Here is a 16,891-nt window from a genome sequence, read left to right as displayed (position 1 = left end):
TGTGGTGTAGATTGCAGACATGGCTCAGATCCGGCGTTGCTGTGGCTGTGGTGTAGGCCGGGGGCTGCAGCTCCGATTCGACCCCTAGCCTGGGAACCTCCATATGCCCCAGGTGTGGCCCTTAAAAAAATAATAATAAAAAAAATAAAAGCTAAGGAGGGTCCCCATCACTTAACAACTATACACAATGTTTTGAAGGAAAGCGGATTCAAGGATAACTACTTCCTTGGAGGAAATGTTCAAAGACCAACCAACCAATCGACAGGGCTTAAAAAATGTCTAGTCAGCCAAGGAGTCCAGTATCTGGCCATTCACTACACAGTGCTTCCTGCGTGACCTTGTAAGAGTGAAATGAAGAGTTTCAGGACTGGCTGGGGCCCCACCTGGGGGGCATGAGTGGATCTCACTGGGTCTAGGTGGGTGCTAACGCTCTTGCATTTAGCAAATCAAAACACGATTCAAATGCACCTTTAAAAAAAAAGATTCTCAAGTCCAACTGCTTTTTGGTCTTTGAAGGGATGAAAGCATGGGGATAATTTACAATAAGCTATAAAAAGGTTAGCCCTCTACCCTGGCTGGAGACAATACCCTGCGGCCCCCTTCCCAAGCTCTGCCTCACATGCCATATTGAGCATCCAAAGGAATGGCCAAAGACACTGAAATCACTTCCACAATAACCCTCCTTCACTCAGATACTGGCAGGGCTTGCAGAGCTCTTTGTTATTTGTGGCAAGTTATTTGCATGTCTTTGGCCAATGGGGGAAAAATAAAAAGCAAGGAATCTCTCAACTGTCTGGTCCTCTTTTGACTCATTATCCAAAAAAAAAAAAACCCCAAATATACCCCCCCCCAAAAAAACCCCACCACTTCCCAAACTGTTGCAAAAAAATAAGACTTGGAAGATATTCAAGCTAATCTCAGGAGCATGTTAAAAAAACAATGTGAATGTCATGTAGTTCGCGCTGCCTTCCTCAGAAAAAGCAGTCAAATCCGGCATCTGTGCATGAGCGAAATTCTAGGAACACGAGTCCAAAGACACTAACTATACTGAACAATTTTCAATCAAATTCAAGTTGTTTACCATTTCACACACACTCACAGGGAAATTTGGCTGCTTCATCTTTACATACGAGTGCATTGCCTTAAGACCAAAAAAGGCCCTTAAATCTGTGTTTAAACAAGCCTAATTAAGTGGGAAATTAAGACAATCATTTGGATAACTTAAGCCAAAAAATGTTGGGGCCATCATTATTTGGGTATTTCGGTTAGAGTACTTTTGCTTGAATGGTGTGGATAATTATCTTGATTCTCCACTTCACTCTGCATGTGTCAACACAGAATAAATGAACAGATGTTCTTGGAGTCACTGAATACATTCATGTGCAGTCAGCAGTCAGGAGCGAATTTAGGCCCTCTTCCCCCTCCAGTTGACTACTAGTTCCTAGAAGAGTTTCTAAGAGCAACGTCAGAAGCTGAGCAAGGCATCTCAAAGCAGAATTTGACGAGTGGTGAAATACCGTGAGATGCGATGCAGCAGCACTTCAGTTTACTTCTAGGCTGAGTCAAAAGAGGGTCAAAACATGGAATTTGCAGTTATAGTCACCAGTGGTGCAAAAACTAGAAAGCAGCAAGCCAGCCTGGAAATTCCATCAACACTTGGATTTCACGTGGTCACCAAACCAGCCACCATTCAAAAATTTAAAAAAATAAATAAATAAATAAAAAAGGACTGTACTGGAAGCATCCAGCCCCATACTTTTTTTAAACATACTTTCCCATCTCCTACGGTGTACTCATAAATTCTTGCAGAAGTTCCTGCATCACCCATTTGAATTGTTTGCATTGTTTTGTAAGTAAAAGCCAGATTTGGGAGCTGCCCCAGAATTTTAAGCAACACTTAAGAAGTCCATGAAGCAAGGCAGTGTTATTTATTTATTTATTTATTTTGTCTCTTTGCCTTTTCTTGAGCCCCTCCCGCAGCATACGGAGGTTCCCAGGATAGGGGTCGAATTGGAGCTGTAGCCACCAGCCTACGCCAGAGCCACAGCAATGAGAGATCCAAGCCGAGACTGCAACCCACACCACAGCTCACGGCAACGCCAGATCCTTAACCCACTGAGCAAGGCCAGGGATCAAACCCGCAACCTCATGGTTCCTAGTCGGATTCGTTAACCACTGCGCCATGACGGGAACTCCAAGGCAGGGTTACCTTCTAAGTGAACACGTTCATAGAGGGCACCCAGAGACCCTGGGGGAGCTGAACATACCCCCATGGGGACTGTTTACAAAGGACAATGGCCCCAGCAGTAGCATCTTACCTTGGAGCCAGTCTCTGAAGTAGTGCAGCCACATTTTGGGAAGCTGTTTATTTTCTTCCAACATGACATACTTCACGTTACTGAAGCTTTTGTGAAGGTCATAAAGTAAGTGCTGGATATTGGGGTAGTCTGCTTTCTGAGTGACGATATACATGTTATAGAAAGAGAAGTACTTGAACTGTGCAGCAATGAAGTCGTATTCTCTCGTTTCCCGAGGCACGATGTCTGTAAGGTCCAGTCCATCACGCACTCGGGTGGTCCCATACAGGCTGACCCCCAGCAGGCCCAGGAAGAGGAAGATCACCACGACCTGCAACAGAAGAAGGGGGCATGAGCTGCTTCGACCCCGAGGAGCATGAGCGACTGTCCCTTGACAAAGGTGAGCTCTTGGCTTTACGCTGCACTTGGACCACTGTACTGCCCGGGTGTAGGTAGCATGAAGGGCACTTCTCCCAGAAAAAAAACCAAAAATCATGGGAACTGCATTTTTAATGCTTTTGAATTTTTGCTTTTTTTGGGGGGGGGGTTGCTGCAGCACCCGAGGCCTATGGAAGTACCCAGGCTAGGGGTCACACTGGAGCTATAGGTGTCTGCATACACCACAGCCACAGTGACACCAGATCTGAGCTGCGTCTGTGACCTATACCGTAGCTTGTGGCAACTTTGGATCTTTAATCCACTGAGTGAGGCCAGGGATAGAACCCACATCCTCACGGATAGTTGTTGGGTTCGTAACTCACTGAACCACAATGGGAATGGCTGATAGGTGCATTTTATATATATATATATATATTTTAGAGCCACACCCTTGGCATATGGAAGTTCCCAGGCTAAGGGTCAAACTGGAGCTGGAGCTGCTGCCCTACACCCCCAGCCACAGCAACACTTGACCTGAGCCACGTCTGTGACCTACACCACAGCTCATAGCAACACCAGATCCTTAACCCACTGAGTGAGGCCAGGGATCGAACCTGCATCCTCATGGATACTAGTTGGGTTCGTTACCGCTAAGCCACAAAGGGAACTCCGGTAACTGCCTTTTTTAACAAGCTCATGAAGAATAAAATGGCTTAAAATGCAAGGAGTTGCTCTAGAGTCACAAAAACACCTGCCACAGGGAGATTCATCCTGCAGAAGGTGAGCTCCTTAAAGCGGCCTAGCATTCATTCTAAATGGACCTGCTCTTTGGGAGGCGTGACACAGCCCTTCTGAAGAAGCAATCCCACCGAGTCCAAAGCAGCCTGCTCTGCGATTTTGCAAAGCGTCTTCTGTTCTGCTGATTACCTTGGCTTTGGGTTTCAAGAGGAAAGGCGCATAGTGCTTCTCAGCAAAGGAGGAGAGCGTCCACTTGGTGCAGGGGGGCTCAAGGCAGTGGAGGCTGGAGTCTGAGAACTGGGACAGCAGGTCCCTCGTGGAGCTGGTGCTCTCGGGGCTCTGGCAGCTGAGGGTGTCCTGGGCCAGGGTGACGGGCTGCACAGAGATCTCGGAGCGCGGCTCGGCAGTGGTATAGTACACGTGTGTGTGGGGATCGTACTCTGTGCGAAGCTGCACTGTAGACTGCATGGTGATCTGGGTTTCGTGGGCGAAGCTGTGGCTGCTGTAGGGGGGCGGGGGGCTGTAGCGGGTGTTATCGTGCGTCTCTGTGTAGGCCTGGGGTTCGACCTGAATCACTCTGCTGACGCAGGGGCTAAAAGCGGGGAGGAAAGAGATTGCCATGATAGCCTGAAACAGGGAAACAGCGCTTCCTTTTTGCCCGTCACTGATGATACCCATTTTATCCCAATCGCTCTGATTGAGAAGCAAAACAGATCACTACACACCCCAAACACGATCTGGTTTATCTACTTGGACCCAGACACAAGCAAATCAAAGGAGGCCAAAAGGATGGCTGATCCTGGGTCTGGATGACAAAAATCAAGTTACATGCTGATGAACCTCTTTAACGCCTAATTCCTTTAAAAAAGCCCCAAACCAAACCACCCAAAGGGCTCTCTTTTTTCCAGATAGTGGTTTTCAACCCTAATCCACAGAGATCCAACACACTCCCAACAATCAGCAATGCTGCTGTGTGACACAAACAAGGATCCTGGGTATCACAACCTCAGGGCTTCCACCCAACCCGCTCCCAGGAAGCACCCTCTGTCCATCATCACCGCTGCCTCCATCCATCCAAGCTCACAGACAGTAGAGTTCACTAAACATTACTCCCAATGAGCAAAGGCCACAGCAGATAGAAAACGTACCTCGTAAAACAGCAGAAAATATCCAATCTCCTGTCCTCTCGTCGATACAAATCCATGCTGAGAATTGCAGGGAAAATTAGCAGAACCATAGCAAAATTGAACACCACAACTACAGCCGCCTTGGATCAAAAAAAAAAGATGGAGGTCACTAATACATCTCTTCCTAGTCAGAAAACTGCTTTGAAAATAAAAATGTTTTATTTTTTTTTTACTATTTTTTTATTTATTGCTTTCTAGGGCTGCACCCACGGCATATGGAAGTTCCCAGGATAGGAATTGGAGCTGTAGCCACCGGCCTATACCACAGCCACAGCAATGGGGGAATCCAAGCTGTATCAGTGACCTGCACCATGGCTCACTGCAAGGTTGGGTCCTTCACCCGCTGAGCGAGGCCAGGGATCAAACCCGAATCCTCATGGATCCTAGTTGGGTTCGTTACTGCTGAGCCATGATGGGAACTCCAAAAAATAAAGACGTTTTAAAGAACATCTTCCTGGGAGTTCCCGTCGTGGCTCAGTGGTTAACAAATCTGACTAGGAACCAGAAGGCTGCGGGTTCGATCCCTGGCCTTGCTCAGCGGGTGAAGGATCCAGCATTGTCGTGAGCTGTGGTATAGGTTGTAAACTCGGCTCGGATCCTGTTGCTGTTGCTGTGGCTCTGGCTCTGGCTTAGGCCGGTGGCTACAGCTCCGATTCCACCCCTAGCCTGGGAACCTCCATATGCCGAGGGAGCGGCCCTAGAAATGGCAAAAAGACAAAAAAAAAATTAATAAATAAACAACATCTTCCTTTCACTTTCCTACTGAGGTGTTTTGTTTAAACCTGAAAGACGCTGGGCTTTCTTATCCCTCTGCTTCTCGTCCATTGTTAAGAGACCATCTGACGACAGAGGAAGCCCCCTCATTCTGGTCCTTTCCATTTCTAATCATTCCACGAACTCATGGGGGTACAAACCTAGGAACTAAATTAGCATCCTTCTGCAACCGAACCAGACCAAATCTACAAAGGTGGAGCAGCGAATACAGGCGAGATGTTTTAATTTGAAAAGAAACCCTCGGAACCTTTCCAAGAGTTCAGAGTCCTGACTTTACCCTTCGAAAATGTATATATAAAGTGGATCGAGTATACCAAAACGTCACCTTTAAAACATGAACTGAAATTTCAATCACGTCCCCCAAGGTTTTTAACAGGCACATGCCTAAGAGCCTCTGGAGTAGCCCGCGGGGTGTACAAGGGCAGTAACGGGAAAGGTCGAGGAGAGGTAAGCAGAAATTCCTGTGTGTGATTCTACTATGCAGAATAAATAAGTACAGACTCGAAAGTCATTCCATAACCTAGAATAAACATGGGGCTAGATGCTGCAGAGCTTTGGCAAATCTCCTGCTGACCTAGTAAAAATCACACAATTGGGCTGTTAATAGGGGAAAGTCAACAGAGGACAGTTGAAAAAGGACTCTCCCATTCAGAAAGGCACAGAAAGCAGCAGCACGAGAAGAAATGCAACTGGAATGCTAAGTAACCAAGCCATCATCCAAATTTTTTTCTTTTTGAAAAAGAAAAAAAAAAAAAAAACCTTATGTGGTTTTTTCTTTTCAAAGAACCGCTTAGTGCTAAAACCTTCTCAAGCAGAGGGCGAGAAAAGAAAATCTAATTACAAGTGGTACCTAACAATATCAGAGGAGAGGTTCGTAAAGGGCTTTGAAAAGGAATTGCGAATTTATGCTCGAGGTGAAATAGCCCGTCCAAGGTCTGGAGATGCTCTTCAATAATTACTGTCCTGTAGAGTTCTACAAAACCAAAAAATTACCAAGGGTGTCCTAAAAATGGACTAAGCTCTCTCTTCTTAGTTTGCCTTGAAAATTCCTCATTAAGTAAAAATACATAAAATGTTGGCGTTTCCATTGTGGCTCAGTGGCAGTGAACCTGACTAGCATGCATGAGGACGTGGGTTCCATCCCTGGCCTCGTTTAATGGGTTAAGGATCCAGTGTTGTGGTGAGCTGTGGTGCACGCAGGTCGCAGACATGGCTTGGATCCTGCATTGCTGTGGCTGTGGTGTAGGCCAGCAGCTACAGCTCCGATTAGACCCTTAGCCTGGGAACCTCCATATGCTGTGGGTGTGGCCCTAAAAAAGAAAAAAAAAAAAATATATATATATAATGTGTTAACTAACCACTCTAATGTATATAAGGTACTGTAAAGACCTGCCTAATAGGCTTATGCTATAAGCAAATCACTATTTGGACTAGAGGATTTATCTAAGAGACGAAGAGTTTTAAAAAGAAAAGTCAGGGTCCCGTATTGGGTATGGAAGACACAAAGATAAGTAAGACAAAATCTTGCTCTCAAGGACAGACATGGACAGAACTATAAACAAATTACACTTCAGGCTGATAAATGTAGTAATGAAAGCATGCCAGGATTCCAGAGTGGCTCAGTGGAAGAGCATGCAGAGGGGGTGGCAAGCATGGTGAAGGAAGGATTTTTGGAAGAAGGTGAAGATGAAAAAGGATTTGGGGGGTAGGGTAGAGAGGAAGGATGCTCCACCTGGAAGAAATCTGATAGGTGGTGTCTGAGTTTGAAAGTTAGGCAGCACTGCTAGGTTTAAAATTCCGCTCAGGAGTTCCCATCATGACTCAGTGGAAACGAAATCTGACTGGTATCCATGAGGATGAAGGTTCGATCCCTGGCATCCCTCAGCGGGTTAAGGATCCGGTGTTGCTGTGAGCTGTGGTGTAGGTCGCAGACGTGCCTTGGATCCCACGTTGCGGTGACTGTGGTGTAGGCCGGCGGCTACAGCTCTGATTTGACCCCTCGCCTGGGAGCCTCCATGTGCTGTGAGTGTGCCCCCCCACCAAAAAAAAAAGGGACAAAAGAAAAATTCTGTTTATGGAGGACAAAGGAGGAGGAGTGATGGAAGGTCAGGTAGCAAAGTGCCACCTGATTCATTCCATTCCCATGGCAACCAAGAGGCTGCTGACCCTATTACCTCATAAAGACCCATGGTAGAGTGGAAGGTCACCTGCCCGAAGTTCCAAGCAAGCCAAGATTTACATGCAGGCTTGACACCTCAGCCCCCAGCCCAACTGGGTTCTTGTTAGATCTGGTCACCTCCTGAGAGGACAGACATGGGCACGGAGTTAAGATTCTTGACAAAGGGGGAAACGGGTCTGATCCTCAAGGATTTTCTAGGTAAACATAACCCTGGGGGTGGAATCCTTTCAGCTTCTCTTTTTATTACACTCATGCTTGGAATTCAGGCATGCAACACAGACAAGACACTCTAGGCATTGCATTTTGAACAGAAGTTCCCGAGGATGAGGGCGGAGACTGTGAAAAGACAAGCCATGCAGGTGTGCAGAGGTGGCCCAGATGTTCTGGCCAGAACAACACAGATGCTTTGTGCGGTGGCTGGGAGAGCATCTGATACCAGCCTCATCCGTCAGAGAGAAGTGACGGGCATCTTGTCTGGTCTCTTCGTGGTGGAAATGGGGCAATGAAATAAGTCCACGGTAGGTTCCCGTCATAAATTTACTGTCCAATGGCTTATTACATACATAGGCTTATTTCATACATTTTCTGAGGAGAAAGCAGTAGAACTTCAACAGCCCCTAAAGGGCCCCCCAATAGTCAAAGCAAACAGCAAGGATTTCTCAGGAAGGGAGAAGTGTCAGCGCTGGAGTAAAGAGGAATTTAAGAAACTTAGAAAATCTAAGATGATGGACAATCTGATGCTGTGCTTAAAGGAACTGTCCCAGTCCCCTGCAAAGCACCTGCAGGTCGCCCCACTGAGACACTTGCAGAGCAGGGAGGAACTGGCTCTGTCTAGAGGAGCCCTCATCTAAACCCTCTTACTAGGTGGAACAATAAGGCATTCTGTTCTGGAGTTTTCACTGCAGAACAAATACCATTCAGTTACTAGCAAAGCCCTAGTGCAGGAGGCACTGGTTCTCAAGGAATTATAGACAATGCCACGGCTTTCTGGGATAAAGGTGGCATGTGGACAGATGGATGAAGATTGGCAAGGAGATCTAAGGCGAGTGATTTGGGAAACAATTTCCCTTTTATTTTGGTAAGGCTACAAATCTGAAACGCTCCACAGGGAAAAATTCTGAATGTGGTTGATTACTGGACAGGCCCATTTTGGACATGTCATTTTTGATGCTCAATCTGTAGCATCCTGAAAGTACATACACAAACGAATACCCCACAGGACAGCTTAACAGTTACCAAAGGAAAGAGAAGCTGCACAGTGGTCAATTTCAGAAGTCGATATATTCAAAAGGGAACCAAAGGTGAAATTTCCCTTTTTTTTTTTTTTTTTAGCTTTTTGCTTTTTGGGGCCACACCCGTGGCATATGGAGGTTCCCAGGTGAGGGGTCTAATCAGAGCTACAGCTGCTGGCCTATTCCACAGCCACAGTCATGCCAGATCTGAGCCACAGCTGCAACCTACTCCACAGCTCACGGCAACGCCGGATCCTCAACCTACTGAGCGAGGCCAGGGACTGACCCCACAACCTCATGGTTCCCAGTCGGATTCATTTCCGATGCACCACGACAGGAACTCCCCAACGTTAAAATTTCTGATGGCTACTGCAAAAATCCTGGTGTGCTCCTTTTTCTTAAATTTCCCTTTTTTTTTGTTTTTTGGTTTTTGTTTGCTTTTTTGACTGAGAACGAGCCAGGATTCTGCGAAGCCATTCCTTCATACGAGAGAACTCCTAGCCACTGTAGATGCGATTTTCTAAAGGGATACTCCAGTGCCTTGGAAGAGAAACGCAAGCCCCGACAGTGTTCATCTCATACTCAGTTGAGGTGCTTACCTTGGGAGGACTTAGCGCCCAGGACTTTCTAAAAGGCCTAAGAAAACTCATGCAGCTTTTCAGACCACCACACCATAGGATATCATGAAAGGAGGGCATGCCTTGCTGACTCATCAGTGTGTACTGAGAGAGGGGAGGAGAAAGTGAGAGAGAGGACAAGAAGAGAAGGAGTGTGAGGCGGAGCAGGAAACAACAGCGAGGCGAAAGGCAGGCAGAGAAGGAGAGAGGCAGGGAGGGTCCCACTGTTAAGAGACTTTGGAACAGCTGCTCAATCCCAGAACCTGTTGTATAGGAGACGAGGGTGGGACGCCGCCCAAGGGGACCACGTGCACGCATGCCTGTGCAAAAGGGATGCATGTGTGCAGGGTGTTTTCATCTGCCTTGAATTTCGGTCCCACCTTCAGATGTAACTTCACTCATTTATTCACTATTTCTATTGTGTGCATGCATGTATATTAATAATAAAAGAGTCATAACGTTTCTGGAGTATTTTTCTTTGGGAGGAGTCTGGTGGTCATAGAGATGGGTATCACATCTTACATGAAATATTAAACAAGTCTAGTGTCCCAAATGTGGTAGGATCATCAGTTGCTTAGGCCTTTATTGGTAATTAGTGAAATGAGATTCCTATCTGAAGGCTAAAAAGGAGCTGGGTGTGTTGGCAGAAATATCAACAGAAACCTCATCTATGATGTCTTGATTTCTCTTCCTGGTCACAATCCTAAGAACCTTTCAGTGATGAAAGGGAGTAAAGCTGTATGATCAAGCTTGGAGGGACGTGATAACCAAGTGACACTCCAAATCGTTCCCCTTAAAAACCTGGTCGTCGCATGAATTCTATCACATGGGAAGAGAAAAAGAAAGGCGAAAAGCCACAGCTCCTTTATTCTTTCTTGGAAAACAGCTGGAGCTTTAAAATTTGAATTTAATTCACAAAACCTCAAAATACTGTCCTTGAGATATGAACACCCTAAAGCCATTTCAGGCTCAGGAAGACCCTGGGACAAACAGGCAGAGCTTCTCTGTCTGCTGCACTGCACAACTTCAGGGCTCCCGTGAGTTTGGAGCCAGCTCTTTATACCAAGCACAAAACTGACCCGGAGCTGCATCCCCAGTCTAAGGAACTCCCCATTCTTACAGTTCAAGTAAGCTGGCTCTTTGTTTGGTATCTCAGTGGCCTCTAGGTGTGAAAGGGCCTGGTTGGGAAGGAAAGAGCAGAACAATGAGGGACCAAATCGCTCTGCATAAGAAAGAGAGAGGAATTTGGAGTTTTCTAGGGCAGCTAGAGGGTGGAGCAGGGAACCCCAAGGAAAGAGGAGGGGACAGGAGAGACTGTGGAGCCTCACTCAGGAGGGACAGGTGGCAAGCAAGGGCCGGTGGGAACCCACTGCAGGCAGAGGCCCGTGCAGTGGTGTCTAAGGCTCAATTTGAATTTGTTGTCTGCCCTAGGCTACACTGCAACACATCTGCGTGTGCTGCTGCTCTATACAGCTGCTCGGTGTTGGGGCTGCTTTAGGGAGATCAAGAAAGGGGCCTGAGCACAGAAACGGAGAGTGGGGTTTAGAAGCTGGCATGGCCAAGAACTGGTTGCGCCCTGGACCCATCAATCCCAAGGACTCCTGATTATCTGGAGGAGGGGCTTATAAGCATCCTACATGGACTGGCCCTGGTACCATTTTGGTTTTGTTGTCGTTTTTTTCTTCTTTTTTTTTTTTTGGGCTTTTTAGGGCCACACCCATGGCATATGGAGGTTCGCAGGCTAGGGGTCTAATAGGAGCTGTAGCCACTGGCCTACACCAGAGCCACAGCAACGCCAGATCCGAGCCGAGTATGACCTACACCACAGCTCATGGCAACGCCGGATCCTTAACCCACTGAGTTAGGTTAAGGGATCGAACCCGCAACCTCATGATTCCTAGTCGGATTTGCTAACCACTGAGCCACAACGGGAACTCCGGCCCTGGTACCATTTTGGTTTAACTCTGAAGGAAAAGGCAACTCGCTATGGCACTGGGTCATGAGACTACCCAGGCCACAGGCTTCTGGGCTATCGGGTTTGAAAGGAAAGAAACTTAGAACATTTTTTCAGATGGGGTATCAAGGCTGTTGCTCAAAGAAGCATCCGCCCAGAAGAAAGAGTTCCCAAAGCTGGTACACACTTTACGTCACGGCGGGAGGACCAGAGGCAAAGGAGCAGACTCGAGAGGCTCGCTGTCAGTGCTGGGCTCGCAGATGCCCACAGGTTTAGTCACTGGACACTCACCTGGAGGGAGAAGGCCCGCAGAGCAGGGATGGGGATTAATGCGGCCATAAAGAAGGCTGTGACATTGCTGATGGATGTGAGGGCCACGCTGGCTCCGGTGCGCTTGAGGCATTCTCCAGTCCTGTCCTGAGGATGAGAAACCACAGTGCTGAGAGCTGCACAGTGCCAGGGACCCCTCAGCGCTCAGACTATATGAACAATTCAAATCCTTGGCAAAGTAAGACAACGGGTCACTTGCAAAGGCTGAGAAAGGGACAGCTCTGCCTCTCCTCCCTCTAACAGCGACCCTGGACAAGTGTCCAGTGTTGGCTACACAGTCGTGTGTTGTTCACGGCTATTGCGGACCAAAACACATGATGACAAAGGCAACAAAAGATGTAAGTCAATGTTTCATATGATTAAAAGGGGGCAGAGTTCCCATTGTGGCACAGTGGAAACGAATCCGACTAGGAACCATGAGGTTGCGGGTTCGATCCCTGGCCTCGCTCAGTGGGTTAAGGATCCGGCGTTGCTCTGAGCTGTGGTATAGGTCGCAGATGCAGCTCGGATCTGGCGTTGCTGTGGCTCTGGCATAGGCCGGCAGCAACAGCTCTTATTAGACCCCTAGCCTGGGAACCTCCCTATGCCACAGGTGTGGCCCTAAAAGCAAAAAAAAAAAAAAGTTAATAAATAAATAAAAGAAATTAAATAAATAAATAAAAGGGAGTGAGGGAAAAACAGAATAAAGTGACCCCAAAACCCAAAAAAACAAATGTGCACTTTGGAATAACTGTTCTGAGACTCTTCTAACTTACTTTACATATTAAGAGCCAGCAATATGTCATCTGACTTGGGACTAAGGAATTTACTGGCCAGACTGTGAAAAGCGCAAGGACGAATTCTCAGCAATGGGGTGGGGGTGGGGGGGGCTCTTGCTGTCCTCAAGGCCTTCTTCTTTTGTCTGTCTATTACCTCAAAAGGGATTCTTTTATTCTGTCCTGTTTCACTAAATGCATGCGCCAGAAGGAAAACATCATCCACGCCAACACCAAGAGCAAGAAATGGCAAAACCTGTAGTGAAAACATGGGACAGGGGCATTAGATGCAGGAGGTCCAACTCTGAGAACTGTAAAGCTATTTCAAACATTGCCACCAGCACCCCCAGGAGCTACCCGAAGGGCAGCTTACGCGATCCCACGTGAAGAATTCAGTTTCATCTGATAGTTAAATCCCCAAAGTCTGGCAGCTGTAGCTCATGGGAGATCTCATGCATTCCTATCTCTAAGCTCCACGTCCCATACATTTTTCAAGTTAATAAAAGGGGAGGAATCTAACACAAAAGCGGTGGGTCTTTAAAAAAAAAAAGCAGTGGTTCTCAAAAAAAAAGGAGTTCCCTTGTGGCTCAGTGGTAATGAACCCAAATAGTATCTATGAGGACGTGGGTTTGAGCCCCAGCCTCACTCAGTGGGTTAAAGGATCCGGCATTGCCATGAGCTGTGGTTTAGGTCTCAGATGCGGCTTGGAGCTGGCGTTGCTGGGGCTGTGGTGTAGGCTGGCACCTGCAGCTCCGACTGGACCTCTAGCCTGGGAACCCCCATATGTTGCCAGGTGCGGCCCTAAAAAGACAAATCCACAAATACATACAACGAAGCCGTGGTTCTCAGAGTGTGATTCCTAGACCAGCATTGTTGGGAGCTGGCTAGCAGTTCCAATTCTCCACCCCTGGCCCCCAGGGCAGGCTGCATTAGAGACACTGGAGATGGGGTCCAGCAATCAGGTTTCACAAGCCCTCCAGGCAATGCTAAAGGCACCCTCAAGGCTGAGAACCACTGCTTCTATAGAGGAGCTAAATTCCATCCACGAATGAAGCATCTCTACTAATCACCAAGCCCATCCAGACCAACCCACGGCTGGTCCCGTGGGTCCACTTAAGAGACAGCACTGCCCTGAGAAATGGGGCACCCCGAGTGAAAAAAGGCTGGGAGACCCTTTAGGTGACACGGACACAAGCCTAGAGAGGGGCGTTTGTCAATGAAGAGTGGACGGGTGGCTCCTTTAGTACCTGAGTTGTTGCAGCATTAAAGGAGATCCCGATCAATGAGCACAGGCCCAATCCTGCAGCCACTGACAGTGCAACCAACAGGACGCCAGCCAGCCCCACGGCACCCTGGGACTTGGAGCAGTCCCAGCGCAGCATGGTTAAACAGGCATAGGCAAGCTGCAAGCAGAACAGTGGGGGTGGGGGGGGCAGGTGAAGGAATGAAGGGGAGTTGGAGGAGGGGGGAGAAGGGGAGGGGGAGACACAAAACAAAAGCCAAACATTAGAATGTGTAAGGATTCTAATGTTTTCCCCCACCCATCACCCCAACTCAAAAGGTCGAACTTATGAAATCCAACAACGACAAAAATGTACATTTACAGACATCACACGAAATGATAAAGAGTCAAAGATGGGCCAACTGCCAATGGGAATCAGTGCTCTACACGACCACTTTCGAAACCGTTACGAAGCCGAGCTCTCTCTGTCTTGGATGCACATGTGTGTTAAGAGCAGTTAAAAAGCAGGAGAGGGCACGGGAAGGTCAAAACTAAAAAAAAAAAAAAAAAAAAAAAAACAAAAACAAACGAAAAAAAAACAATACAAGACACTCCCAGGGGAACGGAACTGCTGTTACCATCAGTAAGTAGCCACTGGCCACTCGGATGACGCTGACATCAGAGAAGGACTTGAGGATGTCGTCCAGGGTCGTTGTGGTAAAGGAGAGCACCTTCTGAGTGGAGTTCTGAGCGACACTTTGATGAACCACCTGAGGTCACCATGCAGGGATAAAACGAAGATGGATGGGATTAAAGCTACAATGAACTGCAACTGTATCCAGTCACTTGGGAGAGAACCTGATGGAGGATAATGTATGTCTATGTAGGGAGTTCCTGCTGTGGCTCGACCAGTATCTATGAGGATGCGGGTTCGATCCCTGGCCCCGTTAGTGGATTAAGGATCCTGCCTTGCTATGAGCTGTGATGTAGGTCACAGACGTGGCTTGGATCTGGTGTTTCCCGTAGCTGTGGGGGAGGCCGGCAGCTACAGCTCTGATTCAGCCCCTAGCCTGGAAACCTCCATATGCCGTGGATGCAGCCCTAAAGAGACACACACCAAAAAAAGAATGTCTGTCTATGTGCAACTGGGTCACTTTGCTGTACAGAGCACTGTAAATCAACTATAATAAGAGGATTTTGAAAATTGCAAAAAGCTTTAAGGAGCTTAAATAGCACAGACTTGGAGTGACATGTCCCCTTTACCCACTTTTTTCTGATGCCTTATAAGAAGAGTTCTTCATGATTGGGGTTTGAACTTGGGCTAACATTAAATGACCCTGGGCCCGGGCCACGGAAGGCTACTTGCTAATCAAGTCAGAATGCGTGATGCCATGAGCCAGTGGAACTGAGGTCCACTCCCAGAGTTTATTTACTCGGCATGGTTCCCCCTTAGTCCAAAACAACTCATTCTTTTGTTGTTGTTTTTTTTCAAGCGCTGCACCTTTGGCATATGGAAGTTCCCAGCCTAGGGGTCAAATCAGAGTTATAGCTTCCAGCCACAGCCACAGCCACACCGGATCTGAGTGGCGTCTGCAACCTATATCACAGCTCACGGCAACGCCGGATCCTTAATCCACTGATGGAGGCCAGGAATCGAACCTGCGTCCTCATGGATACTAGTTGGGTTCATTACCGCTGAGCCACAATAGGAACTCCAAGAAAACCCCAACTCATTCTTAAGGGCACTCCATCCCCGTCCCCCCCCTTCATTTGCTGGCCACTTTTAAAAGGTCACATGCAGCTCAGGAAAGGTCACCGCTTGGGAAACAAAGGCCAGCTCCCATCGCATGACCTAACCAAGGGGACTGCAGCTGTGAACAGATTCTAGGCCTTGCTAATGTTTTCCAGACACCTTTTCTTGCGAACCAAGTGTTTTTTTAAACACTGTTACGCCTGAGCTCTGGAGTTCACACATGGTGACTCCGAAAATGTTTCAGAGCACCCCAATCAGAATGAGCATCACCCAGATATGAAGATATTCTTCGCTATCAAGAAAAGGAAAGCGTTCTCATCCCATCACGTTCCCAGAACTACAATCTGTTGTGACAATGAACTCCAATGAAAAAAAAAAAATGTTTACAAATATGAACATGACCCATTTAGTAACTAAGGGGTTTGTACTCAGATTCAAAAGGCAGGGAGTTGCCCTTGTGGCTCAGCAGCTACAAACCCAACTAGGATCCATGAGGACGCAGGTTCGATCCCTGGCCTCGCTCAGTGGGTTAAGGATCCAGCGTTGCCACGAGCAGACAGGGCCCGGATCTGGTGTTGCTGGGGCTGTGGTGTAGGCCAGTGGCTGCAGCTCTGATTCGAGCCCTAGCCTGGAACCTCCATGTGCTGAACCTGTGGGCCTAAAGAGACCCAACAAAGCAAAAAAACAAAGGGTGCCCCACATGCCAGCCCTTACCTCCACGTAGGTCCGCTGCCAAGCCTCCAGGATAGCGGCCGCCTTGTCCTCGTTCCAGCTGATGTGCGAGACATACTCATACCCCTTGAAGTGTTCGTACATCTGCTTGGGGGTCATTAACTGGAACATGGTCTGCAAGGCGTGGGCGCTGTGACGGTGTGGGCAAGGCACAACATCAGCATCCCCTGGAAGCTGCTGTCACGGCATAAATCCACCCCCCCCGCCCCAGCCCCCGTTCAACACCCCTGACTTACCCGCAGACATTCTGTCCCACGCGAGCACATGTTTCCATTAAAATGGGCCCTGGATGGTTATTTTATTTAATAGATGGATGTACCATATTAAAGGTGTAACCTTACAAACCTTTTACAGATATACCCCCAAATTAAATTAATAGGCAATTTCCTCTCTCAGTTTCTAGTCAACGCAACAGGAAGCGTAGAGGAGTAGATAGCTTGACCAGATATGCGGGGCTCAGTGCTGCACACTCGCTCGTGCAGAAATCCCAGACGACGCCCTCCCGAGGGAGAGATCTCAGACTGAGGGCCTGACACTTGACGGAGCCGAGGCCACAAGTGCACAGAGGATCATTCTCGTTTAGCTGGTCTTGCCTTCAACAGCTGTGACGGGGTTCAGCTCCTATCACTTACCTCCACGTCCCACCAATGCCTCCTGCGTACTTTATACATACCCCGATTTTCCACAATGGGTCAATCTTCTAAAACCCTAAAGTCACTAACTACATACATATATATTTTTTG

The 16,891-nt window shown here is 47.7% G+C and overlaps 1 protein-coding gene across 4 annotated transcripts in view; it reads right to left on the bottom strand.

Moving 5' to 3' along the window:
- The window catches only part of PTCH1 (patched 1), a 67,838-nt gene that overhangs the window by 24,020 nt on the left and 26,927 nt on the right, over positions 1–16,891 (bottom strand). For 3 of the 4 annotated variants that reach the window (XM_047754699.1, XM_047754702.1, XM_047754701.1), the window contains exons 8-15: positions 16,131–16,278; positions 14,302–14,433; positions 13,689–13,844; positions 12,599–12,697; positions 11,648–11,773; positions 4,562–4,680; positions 3,603–4,005; positions 2,319–2,628 (exon numbers count right to left, since the gene is read on the bottom strand). In XM_047754699.1, coding sequence (XP_047610655.1) covers positions 2,319–2,628; positions 3,603–4,005; positions 4,562–4,680; positions 11,648–11,773; positions 12,599–12,697; positions 13,689–13,844; positions 14,302–14,433; positions 16,131–16,278 — 1,493 coding nt within the window. The remainder of the gene's footprint in view (positions 1–2,318; positions 2,629–3,602; positions 4,006–4,561; positions 4,681–11,647; positions 11,774–12,598; positions 12,698–13,688; positions 13,845–14,301; positions 14,434–16,130; positions 16,279–16,891) is intronic. The other variant, XM_047754700.1, reaches the window with a different exon arrangement.

The sequence above is a fragment of the Phacochoerus africanus genome, chromosome 12, assembly GCF_016906955.1.
Source record: "Phacochoerus africanus isolate WHEZ1 chromosome 12, ROS_Pafr_v1, whole genome shotgun sequence".
Lineage (NCBI taxonomy): Eukaryota > Metazoa > Chordata > Mammalia > Artiodactyla > Suidae > Phacochoerus > Phacochoerus africanus.
This window is presented reverse-complemented; position numbering and strand designations above follow the sequence as displayed.